Consider the following 17,536-nt stretch of genomic DNA (forward strand, 5'->3'; position numbering starts at 1 on the left):
TGTGTGTGGGCAAAGTGGTTGGACATATGTACAGGTTCACTTAGGAATTAAGTTTGAGGTCTCTTGCATGAAAACATAAAACAAAGGCAAAGAACATGCAGACTGTGTGCGCTTCTTAGATAATTGATTTTCTGCATACAGTTGACTTGTCACGTTTCACATTTCATCCCCATAGAATGATCTGATTGGTCAGAGTTTGTTTGACTACTTGCATCCTAAAGATATCGCCAAAGTCAAGGAGCAGCTCTCCTCCTCAGACACCGCACCCCGGGAGCGGCTCATAGATGCAAAAAGTGAGTACCAGAGGGGCCTCGCGTTTCTTCAGCAGCCCACTCACAGGTGGCCAGCCCTGAGTGAGCAGAGAGCGGGTGTGTGTGATGGGCTCAGCCTTTCCGGTCCTACTTCTCTGTCCTCTTTCTGGGGCACCAGAGCTATCTTTGGCTAAATGGAATTATTTATGTTCTTTTGGGTTTATTTTACATAAAAAGAACAAAAAATCTCAATGTTCAAATTTATTGAAAAGAAGGTTTGTTTAGAACTGATTCTTTCTGATTTTTAGACTTTTCTTTTTTCTTTCAGAATCTAGAAATTCCCAGTTGTATTCTCCTGAGTTTAAAGGGCTAAACTTTGATTTGTTCTCCCCGAACAAATGGGCTCTATTTACCTGAGTTGCACACAGGCAGCCTCATAAAAGTAAGAAAACATCAACTATAAATACGGTGTTTCTTCAACCAGTGTTCCTCCTTAGATTGGCTCCCTCATCTGGCTTTCTTCTTGCCGTACTGGAACCACCATTCACATCACCTCCTCTGCCCCAGCTTCCTGCTACTGCACACACTCCTGTGCAAGGCCCCAGTGGCTGTCATCTACTTTAGTCCTGTGGGAGTCTGTGCACTCCTGCAGTTAAGAATGAGGATTCTGGCTGGGTGTGGTGGCTCATGCCTGTAATCCCAGCACTTTGGGAGGCTGAGGCAGGTGGATGTCTTGAGGTCAGGAGTTTGCAACCAACCTGGCTGATGTGGCAAAACCTTGTCTCTACTACTAATATAAAAATTAGCCAGGTGTGGTGGCACATACCTGTAATCCCAGCTACTTGGGAGGCTGAGGCAGAAAAAATTCTTGATTCCGGAGGCAGAAGTTGCAGTGAGCCGAAATCATACTACTGCACTCCAGCCTGGGTGACAGAGCAAGACACCGTCTCAAAAAAAAAAAAAAAAAAAAAAAAAATGAGGACTTGAGGGAGATTACTGGGCTCATTCTGGCTCCACCATTCACTAGCTGTGTGATCTTGAGCAAGTTACTTAACCTCTCCCTGTCTCAGTTTTCTCATTTATGCAAGAGTACCTGTTTCATTGAGTTGTTGTGAGGATTGAAAGTGTTAATATACATAAAGCAGGCAGAACAGTTCCTAGCACATAGCAAGAACAGTATCAGTGCACCTTGGCCCAGTGCAGTCAAGTCCTAACTAATGTCCTGCTTCCAAGCTCTCCCTAGAAAGAAACACCACCAGAGGAATCTCCTTCAAAACATTCATTACACCACTCCTCTTATTAAATGGAGACTTTGGTATCTGTTGTCCTTTATAGTCCAGCCTTGGCATTTTTTTAGTGACCTTAGGAGAAAAATATGAATGGAGTTTGGTCCTTGCCTTTGAGGTTCTTAGCATATAGTCAGAGAAACGAGACAGACAGCACCCTGCATAGTAATAGGTGCAGCCATAGAAATAGTGCCAGACATAGAGAACGGATGATTAATACTCATGTGGGTACAAGGACAGGCATCACCGAGTAGATGACAAACAAGGTGGGTTTGAAAAGATGAATTAATGTTTGCCAGGTAATGAAGAGAGGGAAGAGAGCAGAAGAAACAATTTGTAGACAGGTACAGGGGTGTGGAGCCATGTGGCTTGATTGGTGTTATTGGACAAAACGTGCAGGGAGGTGAAGGGCTGAAGCATGATGACCTTTTGTTCTTTGGGGACACAGTGAAGAGCTCCAAGTTGGGTGGAGCAGGCTCAGCTTGGCATTCTAGGGGAGATCACAGGGCTGGCAATGCGGGAGGTAGATGGGAGGGGAGAAAGCCCAGATGAGCCCTGGGCAGTGGCCGTTCCTCGGCACACTTGCTCGCATGATGGCCGTGGGTGTGCTTTCCCTTGGCTTCTGCACTGTCACCTAGCCAGTGTTTGGTAAGGAGGTGTGCACCTCAGCATCACCTGGGAGCTTTTCAACATAGTCTTGCTCCACCTCCAGATATTCCAATTTGGTTTTTCCAGACAGCACAACCCAATAGAAACATAATGCAAACCACAAACATGAGCCACATGTTTAATTTTACATTTTCTGGTAGCCAGATTTTAAAAAGTAAAAATAAATGTAAAATTAATTCCAAAATATTATTTCAATGTGTAATAATTATAAAAAAAGTTCTTTCACATTCTTTTCTTTTTCTGTACTGTCTTTGAAATCCTGAGTGTATTTCACACTTAACAGCACATTTCAATTCAGAAAAGCCACATTTCAAGTGCTCAGTAGCTGCATGCAGCTAGTGGCTACCACCTTGGGCAGCACAGATCTAGAATGGGGAAATCTGTGGGTTGATCACCCATCCAGGGGATTCTGGCCTACAAGCCAGGTTGAGAACTTAAGGCAGTCCTGCCTCCCTCCTTTCTTTCCCAATATCCATATCCTCCTCATCCTTCAAGTGCCTTAAGTTCTTTCTCCTCTGGGAAGCACAGGTTGTCTTTGCCATTTATTTGGCACTGATCATATATCACCCTGTCCTATTATTTTTTTGTTGTTGTTGTTGAGACGCAGTTTCGCTCTTGTTACCCAGGCTGGAGTGCAATGGCATGATCTCGGCTCACCGCAACCTCCGCCTCCTGGGTTCAGGCAATTCTCCTGCCTCAGCCTCCTGAGTAGCTGGGGTTATAGGCATGTGCCACCATGCCCAGCTACTTTTTTGTATTTTTTTTTTTAGTAGAGACGGGGTTTCACCATGTTGACCAGGATGGTCTCGATCTCTTGACCTCGTGATCCACCCACCTCGGCCTCACAAAGTGCTGGGATTACAGGCTTGAGCCACCACGCCCGGCACCCTGTCCTATTATTAATCTTTTCTTGGTGCACCTCCATTTCCTCTGTGAGCCATAAGCTCCTATTGGGCAAGAACCCCATGCTATGTTTCATTTCATCCCCAGAGTGCCTAATCCATTTTTTTAGTAGCATACTCTATGTGATTTATAAACATTTCCAGACAGACAACACACCTTTCCATGCTGCATCTGTTAAAGCCTAAAGTAGGGAGAGAGATTTATCTTATGTCATCATTATGAAACAGTGAGGCAGGCAAGAAAAGGCGTTGCTCAAGGTCACACCTCACTTCCTGACAGACAACACTGCTCTCAGTTTATCACGTTTTGTGTATTGATTTGCAGCTGGACTTCCAGTTAAAACAGATATAACCCCTGGGCCATCTCGATTATGTTCTGGAGCACGACGTTCTTTCTTCTGTAGGATGAAGTGTAACAGGCCTTCAGTAAAGGTTGAAGACAAAGACTTCCCCTCTACCTGCTCAAAGAAGAAAGGTAACAATTTAACAGTCCTTTAAAACCCTGTAACAGGTAAAGCTTGCTTTCTGCAGTAGCTCTTAGCAGGGCATTGCCTCAGTTGTTTCTGGCTGGCCAGAATGGCAGGTCCCAGGACTATAGCCAGGACCTTGCAGTCCTCCCTATGTGTTGGGAGCAGAGGAGAGAGCTGAAAAGCCTGATGGTAGAGATTTGTGGAGAGGCCTCCTCTATTTAAATTGCATTTGTTTTTTAACATGACTGGGGAAGAATACTCTCAGCCATGATCCTAACTGCCTCGTGAACACCCACCAGTCCACTAAAATGACTCTGAGCTCACCAGTGACCTTCATGTTGCTAAATGCAATGGACACTTTTCCTTTTTCTTCCTTCTTAAGTGTTCTCTTCCCTTGGATTCCATGAAACCACATTCTTCTTCCTCCTTCCTGGTCCTCTGCTGCTACAGGCTCTCTTGCTGGCTCCTTTGCTGGCTGCTCATCTCTGTCCTGGGCTGCTTCTGTCTGCAGTCTCTCTGTAGGTCATGTCATCTACTCCCTTGGCTTTAAATGCCAATAACTTCCACATTGATATTTCCAGCCTAAACTTCTCTTTTGAACTCCAGATTCATAAATGTACTGATGCTTACTAAATCAGCCTGCTTGGATATCTCAGGGGCATCTCCAACAGGATACGTGCCAAAGTAATCACCTGAGCCTCTCCTCCAGTGTAAATGGCGCTGCCATCCGGCTAGCTGCTCATGTTAGAAGCCAGGGAAGCACCCTCACTTCTGTCTCACCACCCTACTCCTCAATCCTGTTAGTTACGAGGTCCTGCCACAGTGAGTCCAGTCTGCAAAAGTTCTCTGAAATGTTTGTCCCTTTCCATGCTGCCTACTGTCACTCAGCTCCAGGCTGCCCCCAGCTCTCACCAAGTCTCATAAAGTGTAGACACACATGCTGTCCACCCCCAACACAACAGCCAGGATGATCTTTTTATCAGTCCCCTTTTAAAAACCCTTCAGTGTTCCCTATTGCTATTGAAGAAAAGTTAAAAATACTTAATGTGACCATGCATTCCCAACACTGCCACTAAGCACATGCAAGCCATGCTGACTTCCTTTGATGCCTCAAGCCCCTTCTGGGCAATGCCTCTGCACCTGCTGTCACTTCCTGGTTGGAAATACTTCCCTCTCCCCATGAGCTCCCTTCACATGGCTCTCTCCAACTCAGACTGCCTTATGTCCCTTAGCACCCTGCTGGCTTGTTTTCTACTGCTTTCTTATGCTTGCAGTTATGTAGTTATTTATGGGATTATTTGTTTAAAGCCTGTCTCCTCTGCTAGGCTGTAAACTCCACAAGGGCATGTCTGATTTGCTTTTCACTCTATTCCAGTAACCAGCACAGACTCCACGCTTGGTAAACACTACATAATGGTTTGCTTGTTGGTGAAGTCTATAGGTGCTCCACACTTAATGTGTCCCAACTTGAAATCGTTTTTCTCTCTCTCCTGTCTAGTCTGTTTTATCTCTTCTCTGAGTCAGTGAATGACACCAGCAACCACCCAATCTGGAAAAGTTGGAGTCGTCTTCATTTATTTCTTTCCCTTAAGCCTCATATTCATAGCAAATCCCAAGAGTTTGATCACAGAAATTTTCCTCCTTCCTGTCTCTGCTCCTTCTTACCTTCACTGCAGTGCCATGGTTCAGTCTTGCTCACCTCTTGTTGTATTATAGCCACTGGCCTCTGAACCAGCCTTCCTACCAGTTTTCTACTCTCTTCCAGTTCACACGTCACCCTGCCTCCTACAGCATTCAAACCATGATTCGATTTTGCTGTTTCTGCACTAAAATATCTTTAGAGGCTCTCCATTTCCTGCCTTAAAAAAAAATAGACAAACATATTGGTTAGCAAGTAATCCAAGGCCCTTTTAATCTGCCCCCAACCTGCCTTTCCAATTTGCCCCTCACTCCCACTACCTCCCATTTCACATAGAGCTCTTGGCCGGTTCCTATGTAGGCTGTGCCTCTGTGCCTTTGTACGTCCTCAGCCTTTATACACTGAGTCCCTTACCCACTGCTCATCTTTCTTGATCCACCTCCTCCACTGGTTTTTTTGGGGAGCCTTCCTCTCCCCATGTGGAGTTAGATATTCCTTCCTTGGTATATGTAATGAATGCCCATGGCATAACTGGCCCTACTTAAGCATACTGACACTGGATGGCAGTTGTTTATTTTTCTGTCTGCTCCTTTCTCTAGATGTTCACTTCTGAAGAGTGAAACCTTATTTTTTTTTTTTATTTTTTGACTCCCTACCTAGATCCCACCCCATCATCAGCCACATACACGTCCATGACCCAAACCTAGCACTGACACTAACCACGAGCTTTGCTTTTTAGCAGATCGAAAAAGCTTCTGCACAATCCACAGCACAGGCTATTTGAAAAGCTGGCCACCCACAAAGATGGGGCTAGATGAAGACAACGAACCAGACAATGAGGGGTGTAACCTCAGCTGCCTTGTCGCAATTGGACGACTGCATTCTCATGTAGTTCCACAACCGGTCAACGGGGAAATCAGGGTGAAATCTATGGAATATGTTTCTCGGCATGCAATAGATGGGAAGTTTGTCTTTGTAGACCAGAGGTAAGAGTCTACATATTACCCTTGAGCAATGATAGTAGAGGAATTTCAACCCTGATCTAAAAAGCAGAGAAGACCAAGCCATCAGCTGGCTTTTCTAAGAATAAAGAAAGAAGCAAAGCTGGACATGGTGGCTCACACCTGAAATCCCAGTAATTTGGGAGGCCAAGGCGGTTGGGTCACTTGAGCCCAGGAGTTTGAGACCAGACTGGGCAACATGGCAAAACCCCATCTCTACTAAAAATACAAAAATTAGCCAGGCATGGTGGCACATACCTGTAGAAATATCTACTCTGGAGGTTGAGGCAGGAGGATCACCTGAGCCTTGGGAGGTCAAGGCTGCAGTGAACTGTCATTGCATCACTGCACTTTGAATTGGGCAACAGAGTGAGACCCTGTTTCAAAAAAAAGAAAGACAAGTGATGGGAGTCTCTGTTTAAAAATGAGATTCAATAGGATATCATCATAAATACAGAGATTTTTCTGTCATTCTTTGGCATATAGAGATAGTTAAGTGGGGTGGCTTGATCCCCATAGCTGAAAGAAAAACAGTAGGCATAGCATGCTGTCTTCAATCTATGGAATGTTCCAGGACCATTATTGTGATTGAAATTCTTCTGAGTCTAGGACTTGGAAGCAATTATTTAGTCCTGAGTTGTCCAATAAAATACTTGTTGGCCATGGTAGCCTCCTATGTGGCTAATGGCACAGACATAGAACATTTCCATCATCACAGAAATTTCTGTTGGACTGCATTGATCGAATCCAACCTCTTTATTTTATGGATGAAGAATGGAGGCCCAGCCTGGGGACTGGCCTCCTGTAGGATTCACAACTAATTGGATAGACCTGGACCAAGGATCCAGGTGTCCCAAATGTACTGCTGCCTACTGCTTTCCTTCAGAATATGCACAGGCTAATAATTTTTCTGGCTACTAGAGACAGCCACAGCATGCTGGAAAAGGAGACAACCACTTTTCGAGGTTCTTGTGGCCTCAGCTGCTGCAGCTTCTGGCATTCATTCGGTTATCCTGATAAAAAGCAGGCAGCAAAAAACAGAAGCCTTGCACTGAGATTTGGATTTCTACCACATTTTAATCTAATTAATGTGGTTACTTTTTTTTTTTTTTTAAGATAGATCTCAGTCTGTCACCCAGACTGGAGTGCAGGGGCGCAATTTCGGCTCACTGTAGCCTTGACCTCCTGGGCTCAAGCAATCCTCCCACCTCAGCCTCTCAAATAGCTGGTACCACAAACGTATGTCACCATACCCAGCTCATTTTTCTGTGTTTTTGCTAGAGACAGGGTTTCGCCATGTTGCTCAAGCTAATCTTCAATTCCTGAGCTCAGATAATCTGCCCACCTTAGCCTCCCAAAGTGTTGGGATGACAGGCGTGAGCCATCACACCCGACTGGTTACCATTTTTAAAGCTTCCTCAGGTTTGATTTCTTGTGATAATAGTCCTTTACAAGGCTTCTTTGCTTTGTTTTCCTCTAGTTTTATGGCCTTGATTAAATTCAGATGCCTGGAAAAAAGAGAAAACAATCCACTCAGTGAGCCCTCTGAAAATGTATCCAGCTATTTGTCCCCAGCTTTGACCTTGCTCTCCTAGGCTATCGCAGGGTTTAGTCATTGCACAGTTGCAATTAATCATCTGAATGGCTTTTTCTTCTTTAAATATTCCTTTATTCCCTTTTAGGGCAACAGCTATTTTGGCATATTTACCACAAGAACTTCTAGGCACATCATGTTATGAATATTTTCACCAAGATGACATAGGGCATCTTGCAGAATGTCACAGGCAAGGTAAGCTGGGATGTATAAAAGATCTTAAGTTTAAAGTGTCTCCTTGCTGCTAGACTAGTCCACATGACCTTCCAAGGAAATCTGTCACTGGGGATGCAGGAGTCAGTCAGCCTAGGACTCTTCAGGTCAGAACTATCTGTGTGAAGAGGAACCTGATGCCCGCAGGCACTGTTTATCCCCTTGTAGATGCCCTCTGCTGACTGCATAGCAGTTTTCTGTACATAGGCGATGGCAGTTTCTGAAAGACATCTCTTGTTCAGAGGATTTTCACAGACCCTGTAAAGATTTAGTATGGCCCAGACTGATCTGATTCTCTTTTCCATTCAAACCTGCACTGCCTCCTGTATTTTCTGTTGACTAATGCTGTGACCCCACGTGCAGCCTCCTGAGAGAGACCAACATTGACCCCTTCTTGCCATGTGTCTCCACCAGATCCTGTTCATTCACCTCACACATACCTTTCCAAAAGTCTACTTTTTACCATCCCTACTGCTGTCACCCTGGTTCAGGCCTTTGTGCCTTCCTGGAGACCTGTGATAGACTTCTCAGAATCTCCCTGCTCACTCCCACCCCCAGTTCATTTTCCGTAGTTATCCCCCTTATCTCCAGATAGATTGAGCCTGATAACATCAGGCTGCTTAAAAACCTCCTGCCTTTAGACTCAAGCCCAAATGCCTTTGACAGGCGTTCAGATGTGAGACCTTCCACTTCCTGGCCCCAGCCCACCTCGTCAGTTTCAGTCCCAATTCCTGTCTGCAGAGGCCTGTGCTCCAGCTATACTGACCACCTCACTGGTCCCTCCCCCACCAGACCCTGCTGCTCCTCAGGCACTGCTGGGTTCTTCCTTCCCTCCTTTTCTTGGCAAACTTGTGTTCATCCCTCAAGGCTCTGATCTCTTCTCCTTGTGTAGTCTTCCCTCACTCCTCTCCTTGAGGGTAGGAGTCATAGCCTGTCTCATCTTCTATCTCCAGTGTCCGGCACATGAGAAGTGCTCATTACACGTTTGTTACATGAAAAAATGAGTTTGAATAGGTGAGTGGCCTCTGTTGATTTGGATATTCTTAGAAATGAGATAAGTTCTATACTGCCCTTGGGCTTTGTGATGGGGACAGAGCATAATGCTTTGGACAGTGCCTTCTCATTTGCTGGTGGGCATGTTAGAGCTGATTCCAGTTAGATATATAACATGAGGTTAGTAATTCCCTACAGCCTTAATTTCACAGACTACGGAAAATTGTGACAGCTTCACAAATGAATTGGAAGGCTCTAAGTGAGACCCTCACAAAACAACCTATTTCCTGAGTGTTGACCACGGGGTTTCCTTGGCTTACTAAAGAGCATGCCATTGGAACTAAAGTACCTTTAATATTTTGTATTGGATGTCTTGTTTAATATTTGAGAAAACAACAATGTCCATGTTTTCTTTACATTTTCAGTTTTACAGACGAGAGAAAAAATTACAACTAATTGCTATAAATTTAAAATCAAAGATGGTTCTTTCATCACACTACGGAGTCGATGGTTCAGTTTCATGAACCCTTGGACCAAGGAAGTAGAATACATTGTCTCAACTAACACTGTTGTTTTGTAAGTACTTTTCCTATATTTGAAGCTCCCTTTGCTCCAAAGAGATGCCTAGGGCTCCTTATCTGGGAAAGGGGGTGCAGGCAACAGCCAGTATCACATCCTTTAATGCCATCTTGCTAATACCTGTGAAGCCTCAGGATTGGCAGAAGCTGGAAAGGATTGTTAACAAAGGACAAGCTTCAGTGCTCTACCATGCAGGCCCCGGCTTATGAAACTGCTCCAGGAAACAGCAAGTTTTCCTTCGAGATAAAGCAGCCAATCTTTGAATTCCACAGGCCTGGCACCCTAAGGCATCCACTTATGCTGCTGTGGAGGAAGGGGTTGATAATCCATGAAAGGCTCATGCAGGCACTAGCTCACACTGGCCTTGGCTGAGGATGGGGAGATCTCCGTGCCTACCAGGCAGGGGGTCCAAGCATTGGCAGCTGGAATGCCATTTCGAAAGGCCGCTACCTGCTAGATGAGCAGAGGGAGGTGAAGGAGCCTCTCTTTGGCCAGGCCTGCTCCCCACTCTTCCTTTCCCATAGTATCCAAAACCCCACCTATGGTTAGAGCTGCATGAGGGGCTGGGGCTGGGTGCACTGTGGGCTGGCAGGAGGAGGTGCTGTAGTGATGGCATTAGGTTACTGCAGCCACCACCTCTGCTGAACTGTGTCCCACATGTGTTATGAAGGCCCAGGCAGGCAGTGGGGCCAAAGACTGGGATGCTATTCATTATATTATCAGTGAGGAAACTTGTTCACCCACTCAGACAGACACTTCATTTTCTGGCCTGTCCAGGTCCAGAGTGGACACTGGACACCTTGGCCAAGTTGAAAGGTGTATGGTTCTGAGCAGGCCTGACTCACATTTCCTTATTGCTGGGATGTTCACAGAGCCAACGTCCTGGAAGGCGGGGATCCAACCTTCCCGCAGCTCACAGCATCCCCCCACAGCATGGACAGCATGCTGCCCTCTGGAGAAGGTAACTATGTGCTGCTGGGGCCTTGATGCTTGCCCATGAGAAGCTTGTGGTCAAATATCTTTCCTAAAGTATTGAGGGTCCCCTCCCTTCCTATTCTGTGGACCAAGGGAGGCCTTGAGGGGATGATGTGAAGATTTCTCCGTGAATGCTGAGGACACTGTCATGTCACTTTCTTTGTTGAGCTGGAATACTAGGAACTTACTGCTGCCCTTCCCAAGCCTGCCAGCCTGTGGAAGCCCTTGAACTTGCAAACTCCCTGCTCCTTTTGTGCTTTCCTCCTGTGTTGTCTAGTGGCCATAATGTGAAGTTCTCTTTGGTGACTGTCACAGAGTCCTGTGTTTGGCAGAAAGGTGTCTGTCAGCACCAGGGTGTGTGCCATACCCAATGGGCTCCCTTCTCAGGCTCAGCCTTGGCCCTGGCCCCTGCTGTCCACACTGGACTCATCCTTCCTGAGGCCATCCCCACATGCATGGCTGCAGCCCCTATCAGTGTCTCCATCAGTCATCTCAATCGATGACTCTCACATCTACATCTCCAGCCCCAGTCTCTCTCCTGAGCCCCAGATCTGTCTCTCCAAATGCCTCATAGACAGAACCACCCGAAGTCCCAGAGGCACCTGAAATTCAGAATATCCCAAACTGCTTTTCTGCACTCCCCTACTTGATTGGTTGTTTAAGCCAGAAACCTGGCTGCTGTCTCTCCCCTATTATACCTAAATGTGAAGTCTTAAACCTTCTATCTCTTAAACTTTGTCACCACTGTTGTCACTTCACCCTCTTCATCTGCTACCTGGATTATTGCAAATCACTTCACAATTCGAGTCCCACTCTTACCACCCCATCCTCCATTGTAGTTCATTCTCCCTGCCGTTGACTTTAATAACCCAGATCTCATTTGTGCCTTTTCTGTGTATTGTACTCTGGTACTCCTCATTCCCTTGTGGAAACTGTCCAAATTCATTAGTACAGCATCCAAGAGGCCCCTCATGATCTGACTGGTATCTACTGCCCCAGTTTCATCTATCATGCTCTCATCATCATTCATGATGAATTCCTTGGAGTCTCCCAAGTTTTGTCCTGCCTCAGTGCTTTTGTACATGTTGGTTGCTGTGCATGGAATGCTTTCCCCTTCTTACCTCTCTGCCAAAGCTAATTCATTCTCATCTCTCAAGACTCAGCTTGGGGTAATTGTTCCAGAAGCTGCACCTGGCCCCAGATGAGTTGGTTGCCTCAGGCTTGCCTGTCAAACTTAACTACATTTGCTTTATCCATTGGTCATCTTGTTGGTTTCTCTGTTAGACTGTGAGCTCCTTGAGGGCAGGAACTTGTCTCTGTAACCCTGGCACATATGGTGATCTTCAGTAAGTGTTTTCAGTGCATGACGGGAAAAAACTGGCCTTGGATCCTAGAAGGAGACTTAAGGCTTTTCCTGTCAGAATGCCTTTTCCTGACAAGCTGTGGCCCTAAAGTCCCTCAAGGTGCAAATCTGATGTTGAACTACAAGTGGATCATGGGACAAACTGGTTTTACTTTAGTACATAATAGCATTTCTTCCTCAGTTTTTCCCTTTCCTACTCTCAGATTCTTTTGTTGTAGGTGGCCCCAAGAGGACCCACCCCACTGTTCCAGGGATTCCAGGGGGAACTCGGGCTGGGGCAGGAAAAATAGGCCGAATGATTGCTGAGGAAATCATGGAAATTCACAGGCAAGTAACACCTTCTAGTTCCTCTGTTAAACCAGTGGTTCTCAACCCAGGACAATGTTTTCTCTCAGTGGATATTCTGCAAGGTCAGGAAGCATTTTTCATCTTCACAACTGGGTGGGAGGTTGCTACTTGCTAAACATCCTACAATAAACAGGACAGTACCCCTTCTCCCCACCCCTAGCAAGGAATTATCCAATCCAAAATGTCAGTAGTGCCTAGATTAAGAAATCCTGCCTTAAAGAAGCTAAACCAAAATAGGCCAGAGCTAAAGAGAATTCTTGAGGAGATTTAGCTTTCTTACAGCTCAAGGAGCTTCCCAGTGCGGACGGATATACCTTTACTTTACAGCACTGCAGGAGTAGGGCTGTGAACCATCAGAGTGATCTGGACCTTCATAAAACGTTCACTTTTTTCAATTAAAGAGCTGCCCAGGATTAGTAGTAGACACCAAGCAGATCAGCTAGTCATTACTAGCTGTCTTGGGGGAGACTCCCTTTCCATATGAAAGAGAAGGAGCTTAGAAGCAGTCCACCTGGGTTTGAGTCCTGGGCGGGTCTCTCTACCTGGCTATGCTGAGACTTACTTAACCTCTTGCTCTCTGTTGACTTAAACCATAAAAAGAAAGCACTGTTTCCCAAGGATTGTGTTAGGATTGTGAGGGCACTTGGGAAAAGTTCCAGGAACATAGCCTGACATACAGTGAATGCTTAAAAATCAATTAAATCTGTCTTAAAGAGAAGTCATTGAGAGAGAAGCAGTTATCCTAAATCTGTTCAAATTTGGGAAATAGAGAAGGGGGTAACCAGATTCTTCAGAATGCAACTTCATGTAACATAATGATAAGAAAAGGAGGAAAAGACTGCTGCCACTGGATTCTCTCAGGAGAATTAAGAGGCTGGCCTGTTTTTCAACTGGCCATAAAGAGGCTGTTATCCTCATAGGTAACACAGTTCTGTTTCAACCCCACAGGATTAGTGGGTGTGACCTCTGCATCAGGGAGGAGATATGAGGGCAGTGTGCCGTGTCATCCGGTTCAGTCCCTAGACTTTGCATTTGCATACCCTAGACTTTGCTTAAGACTATCCAAGAACAGTATCAAACAGTCCTTGACCGCAAGAATCTTAAAATCTTTTAGAAGTCTATTGTCTTTATGATAATAGGAAAAAGGGAGAGAGTGCATGGGCCAAAGCAAGCAAAGGAGGAAAGATTTGAACTTGGCCTTAGCCAGGGTTTGTAGTAAGAGTGGATGTTCCCTCTAGAAAAGCCAGGCATATTCTTGAGTGGGCACATGAGTGGCAAGTTCAGGGTCAAGAAACAAGCTACCTAACTGGGCAGTCTTTGTGTACAAACGCGCCACAGAGCTATGATGGGAGATTGTTAAGAAACCCAAGAAATGACACTGTGCAGTCTGGACTGGAAGAAAACTCTAAGACCCCATTTGTTGTAGGATGCTGAGCAAGCATCCAGAGTCTTGTGTTACGCTTTGTGGAAGTTGCATTGGAATAGGGAGAGATGAAGGTGGTCATGTTTGATAACACAGGAATGAGGCCTTATCTTACAGAGGTGACACTGCCAAAAGAGAAATCAATAATCGAAGGTCTAGGGTTTGAAAATGAAATCAGGAATGATGAAACAGCAATTCCAAGATGAGAAACCTGGGAAAATAGTGGTTTCATAGACATAAGTAGGAAAAGGTGGGGGACACTCAGCAATTTTTCCATAAGCAATTAGCAGACATTTGTGCATGCTGAGAATACATGATATATAGTTGTAACTGCCATTAAGAAGCTTATCCAGAAAGAAAACTTGTTCACTCACAAATCTAGAGAACTAGGCACTACAAGAACCAAAAGACTTATGGGCAGTGGAGGAGTGTTCTCTGGGTCACCCAGAAGCTGCATTCATCCATGTAGAAGCTGAGAGCCCTGTGGTTACACAACTGGCATCACACTCTCCCTAAACTCTCACTGCAGTGCCAAGCAATGGCTTCTTTCCTGAGGTCCTTCAGCCTGACAAGTATGTAGGTGGATTTACAGTTCTAAGTCTTCCCTTCTATAAATCGTCTGAGGGATATGCTAGATAAGAAAGGCTGGGACCCGCTTTTCATCAACTGCTGCCTTAGAAGGCTCCTCTTACTGTTATTTCTACCTTTTAGACACTGGTGCCCTCCATATCCTAAGAGTGTTCACTAGCTAAACTGTTTGTAGGGAAGGGGATAAATTATTTGCTGTGGATCAAAGATGGAGGTTGAATGCAGAAGGTCTCCTCCAATTCACCTGGATTCTTTGAGGAAATAAAATTGGCCACTTACTTGAAATTCACCACCTTAATGCAGACTCCAATCCAAGGACTTTGTCAGTGAGATGTTTGACTTTAGGGACTGCATTCTAGATCAGGTGCCTGTAGAACAAATCCAGCTTGTCACCTGTTTTTGTAAATAAAGTTATTGGAAGATAGCCACACCCCATTCGTGTCTGTGGCTGCTTTCAAGCTGCAGTGGCAAAGTTGAGCATTTGTGACAGAGACCACGTGGCCTGGAGAGCCTACTTTCTGGCCTTTACAGAAAAAGCACACCAAACCCTATCTAGATCTTCATCCCCTTTCTCACCTTTGCCCCTTAACAAAACACACACACTCCACTGAAGAAAGAAAAGGCAGTGTAATTCTCTTTTCTGACAGGATAAGAGGGTCATCGCCTTCTAGCTGTGGCTCCAGCCCATTGAACATCACGAGTACGCCTCCCCCTGATGCCTCTTCTCCAGGAGGCAAGAAGGTAAGACTGATAACTCTTAGCCTAGGTCTGAAATGTTGGGGGTGGGAGTATGGAATTGCAACTGTGATTGCTGAAACAAGTTGAACTACTTTCTCCTTGAAGTAAATGCATCTGTGTGAGGCTGGGTACAAAGCATACTCATAGGGCTAGGGAGGCTTGTTGACATCCTCAGAGGCTTTCTTCCATGTGAGTGGAAGAATGGAGAAAGAATAAGGAATGGGGAACTGTCAGTTCATTTAATTGAGGGAGCAATTAAAGAGGTCGTCTAGAGGGAAAGGTTGAGTACCACACATAGAAAAGTTTCTCATTCTCTGCTAGGAGTTTTCAAGGGATAAAATATTAGTGTCTAGGGCAGGCACTGGAAACAGCAATACCACCAGCAGTGCTTTGGAAATCAAGCCATGCTTTATAGCTGCAGAATACTTGGGGATCTACTGTCTGGGGGTTCCTATGGTGTGGCAACATTGGATCTAAGCAGTGTATCAGCCCTCATGAAGAGCTTGCTATAAGACTACACTATAAATAGGTTTAGGAACCAGTCATTTGTTTTCATCTTTGCCAGAGAACTTACAAGCCTAGGCCCATGTTAATCAAAAATCAGAAATCTGTTTATACCGCCTGATGTCAGTAGAGGTTAGGACAGTTCAAAGGCCAGCATTTTGGACACGATGGCTTCTTTCCCCGTCTCCTAAAACACATACAAGGAGAGAATATTAGGAATTTACATTGGCAGGACTCCTAAGGCACAACCCATCAAAAGTAGGGCAAGGATTTTCAAAACTGAGCTCCCCAGAGGTTTGTTCCTGTTACCAAGAACTGGATGTTACTAGGTGGGATGGGTGTGGGGGTAGTTGCTAAGGAGAGAGGGTAAGGGCAGAAATCCTGCTTCTACAAGGGCAAGAATACATCTATTTTATATAGGAATCTTCTGCAAACATTTCTCTTTGAAAAAGGGATTTGCTCCTCCACAAAAGGTTGAAAGTCAACAAATTAATGGGTAAGACTACATCGTAAGAGAGACCTGGGTCCAAAGCTTGGCCTTGCCATGTGCTAGTTATGTAATTTTGTACAACTTTCAAACGGTAGTTTTCTTTATAATGGAGCTAATATTGGTTAGGGTAGCCAGCATCTTTGCACATGAGGTCCTATTATGAGATAATGTATGTGAAAGTGCTTGGCCCAAAATACCACTGGTAGATGAAGTCTGGGCTTGGTATCCCATGTGCCCCACCGCCCCCACTCCTCCCCCCACACAAACCCTGCTTGCCAGCTGTCTTCTTAGCTGTTATTCTGTTATACCTCCAGGTCCTTCTTGTATATTGGATCCACCATCTTCTTAGGGTGGTCTTCCAGTCTCTGCTTCTCAAGTTAACTTTTAGGCACTTGACTCCTGGTATTACTAAGGATTCTACTTCTTGGTTTTGAAAGGTTATCACTCCAGAAATAGGCTTAAATATTAAAGAACTTTCATATACATTGTCTCATCTTATCCTCACAACATTATAGTTACAAGATCCAGGCTCCTCAGCGTTCGTTTGTAAGTATGGCCCCAAACTACAATCTTGGGCTCATGACTTCCAGTTCTTTTCATATCAACAATTACCAGAAATCAGAAGCTGTGCTCTGAATCAGAAAGCCCCACCTATTTTTTGAGGCATTTATGAAAATTCTTCCTTTTCTTTGAACTTATAAAAATGGATCTGTGAGAAGAAATTTGGATGTGTTCTCTCATGAGACCTGGGCAGCTGGACTTACAAGAAAAGCAGCTTAAGACAGTTAAAATTGACAGCAGTATTAAATGGTGCACCAGACCCAGCCCTTTCCAGTCACTCTCAAATTTGGCAGGTCCAAAAATGAACCATTTAGCCTGCAGTTGTTTCAGTCAGGTTCAAGCTAAAAAGGAAGCCTAAGTGAGCCTCCGTAGGTCCCAGGAGAGTACTGACATCCAGAAGCACTAAGGCAAATTCAGGTAAAGCAGCAGTTCTACAAATGTCATCTGCAGTCTTTTTCCAGAAAGAGGGGGCACAGGATCCCATGTGCCCTACCCCCTTATCCCAACACACACACCCTGCTTGCCAGCTATCTTCTTAGCTGTTCTGTTGTGCTTTTAAGGTTAAAGCTATTTTACCAATAATGTCAAAACATTAGTTTGCTTTTCCCATCACATCCATCTTTTTCTCTCACAACAAAAAAATAAAAAGTTTAAAACCAGTTTCATTCAAGAATGTCCATCATGTCCAGGTGTGGTGGCTCATACCTGTAATCCCAACACTCTGGGAAGCTGAGGCAGGCAAATTGCTTGAGTCCAAGAGTTCGAGGCAAGGCTGGGCAACATAGAGAAATCCCATCTCTACTAAATAATGTCTACTAAAAAATACAAAAACTTAGCCAGGTAGTGCACCCGTAATCCCAGCTACTTGGGGGACTGAGGTGGGAGAATCACCTGAGCCTGGGAGGTCAAGGCTGCAGTGAGCAGAGATTGTGCTACTATACTCCAGCCT

The 17,536-nt window shown here is 45.1% G+C and overlaps 1 protein-coding gene across 6 annotated transcripts in view; it reads left to right on the forward strand.

Moving 5' to 3' along the window:
• The window catches only part of BMAL1 (basic helix-loop-helix ARNT like 1), a 111,481-nt gene that overhangs the window by 90,531 nt on the left and 3,414 nt on the right, over positions 1 to 17,536 (forward strand). For 4 of the 6 annotated variants that reach the window (XM_074401108.1, XM_039470746.2, XM_010345564.3 and 1 more), the window contains 8 exons: positions 176 to 293; positions 3,434 to 3,583; positions 5,957 to 6,203; positions 7,901 to 8,007; positions 9,444 to 9,594; positions 10,470 to 10,558; positions 12,154 to 12,262; positions 14,942 to 15,035. In XM_074401108.1, the coding sequence (XP_074257209.1) occupies positions 176 to 293; positions 3,434 to 3,583; positions 5,957 to 6,203; positions 7,901 to 8,007; positions 9,444 to 9,594; positions 10,470 to 10,558; positions 12,154 to 12,262; positions 14,942 to 15,035 (1,065 nt within the window). The remainder of the gene's footprint in view (positions 1 to 175; positions 294 to 3,433; positions 3,584 to 5,956; positions 6,204 to 7,900; positions 8,008 to 9,443; positions 9,595 to 10,469; positions 10,559 to 12,153; positions 12,263 to 14,941; positions 15,036 to 17,536) is intronic. The other 2 variants (XM_039470747.2, XM_010345603.3) reach the window with 1 other exon arrangement.

The sequence above is a fragment of the Saimiri boliviensis genome, chromosome 6 (assembly GCF_048565385.1).
Source record: "Saimiri boliviensis isolate mSaiBol1 chromosome 6, mSaiBol1.pri, whole genome shotgun sequence".
NCBI lineage: Eukaryota > Metazoa > Chordata > Mammalia > Primates > Cebidae > Saimiri > Saimiri boliviensis.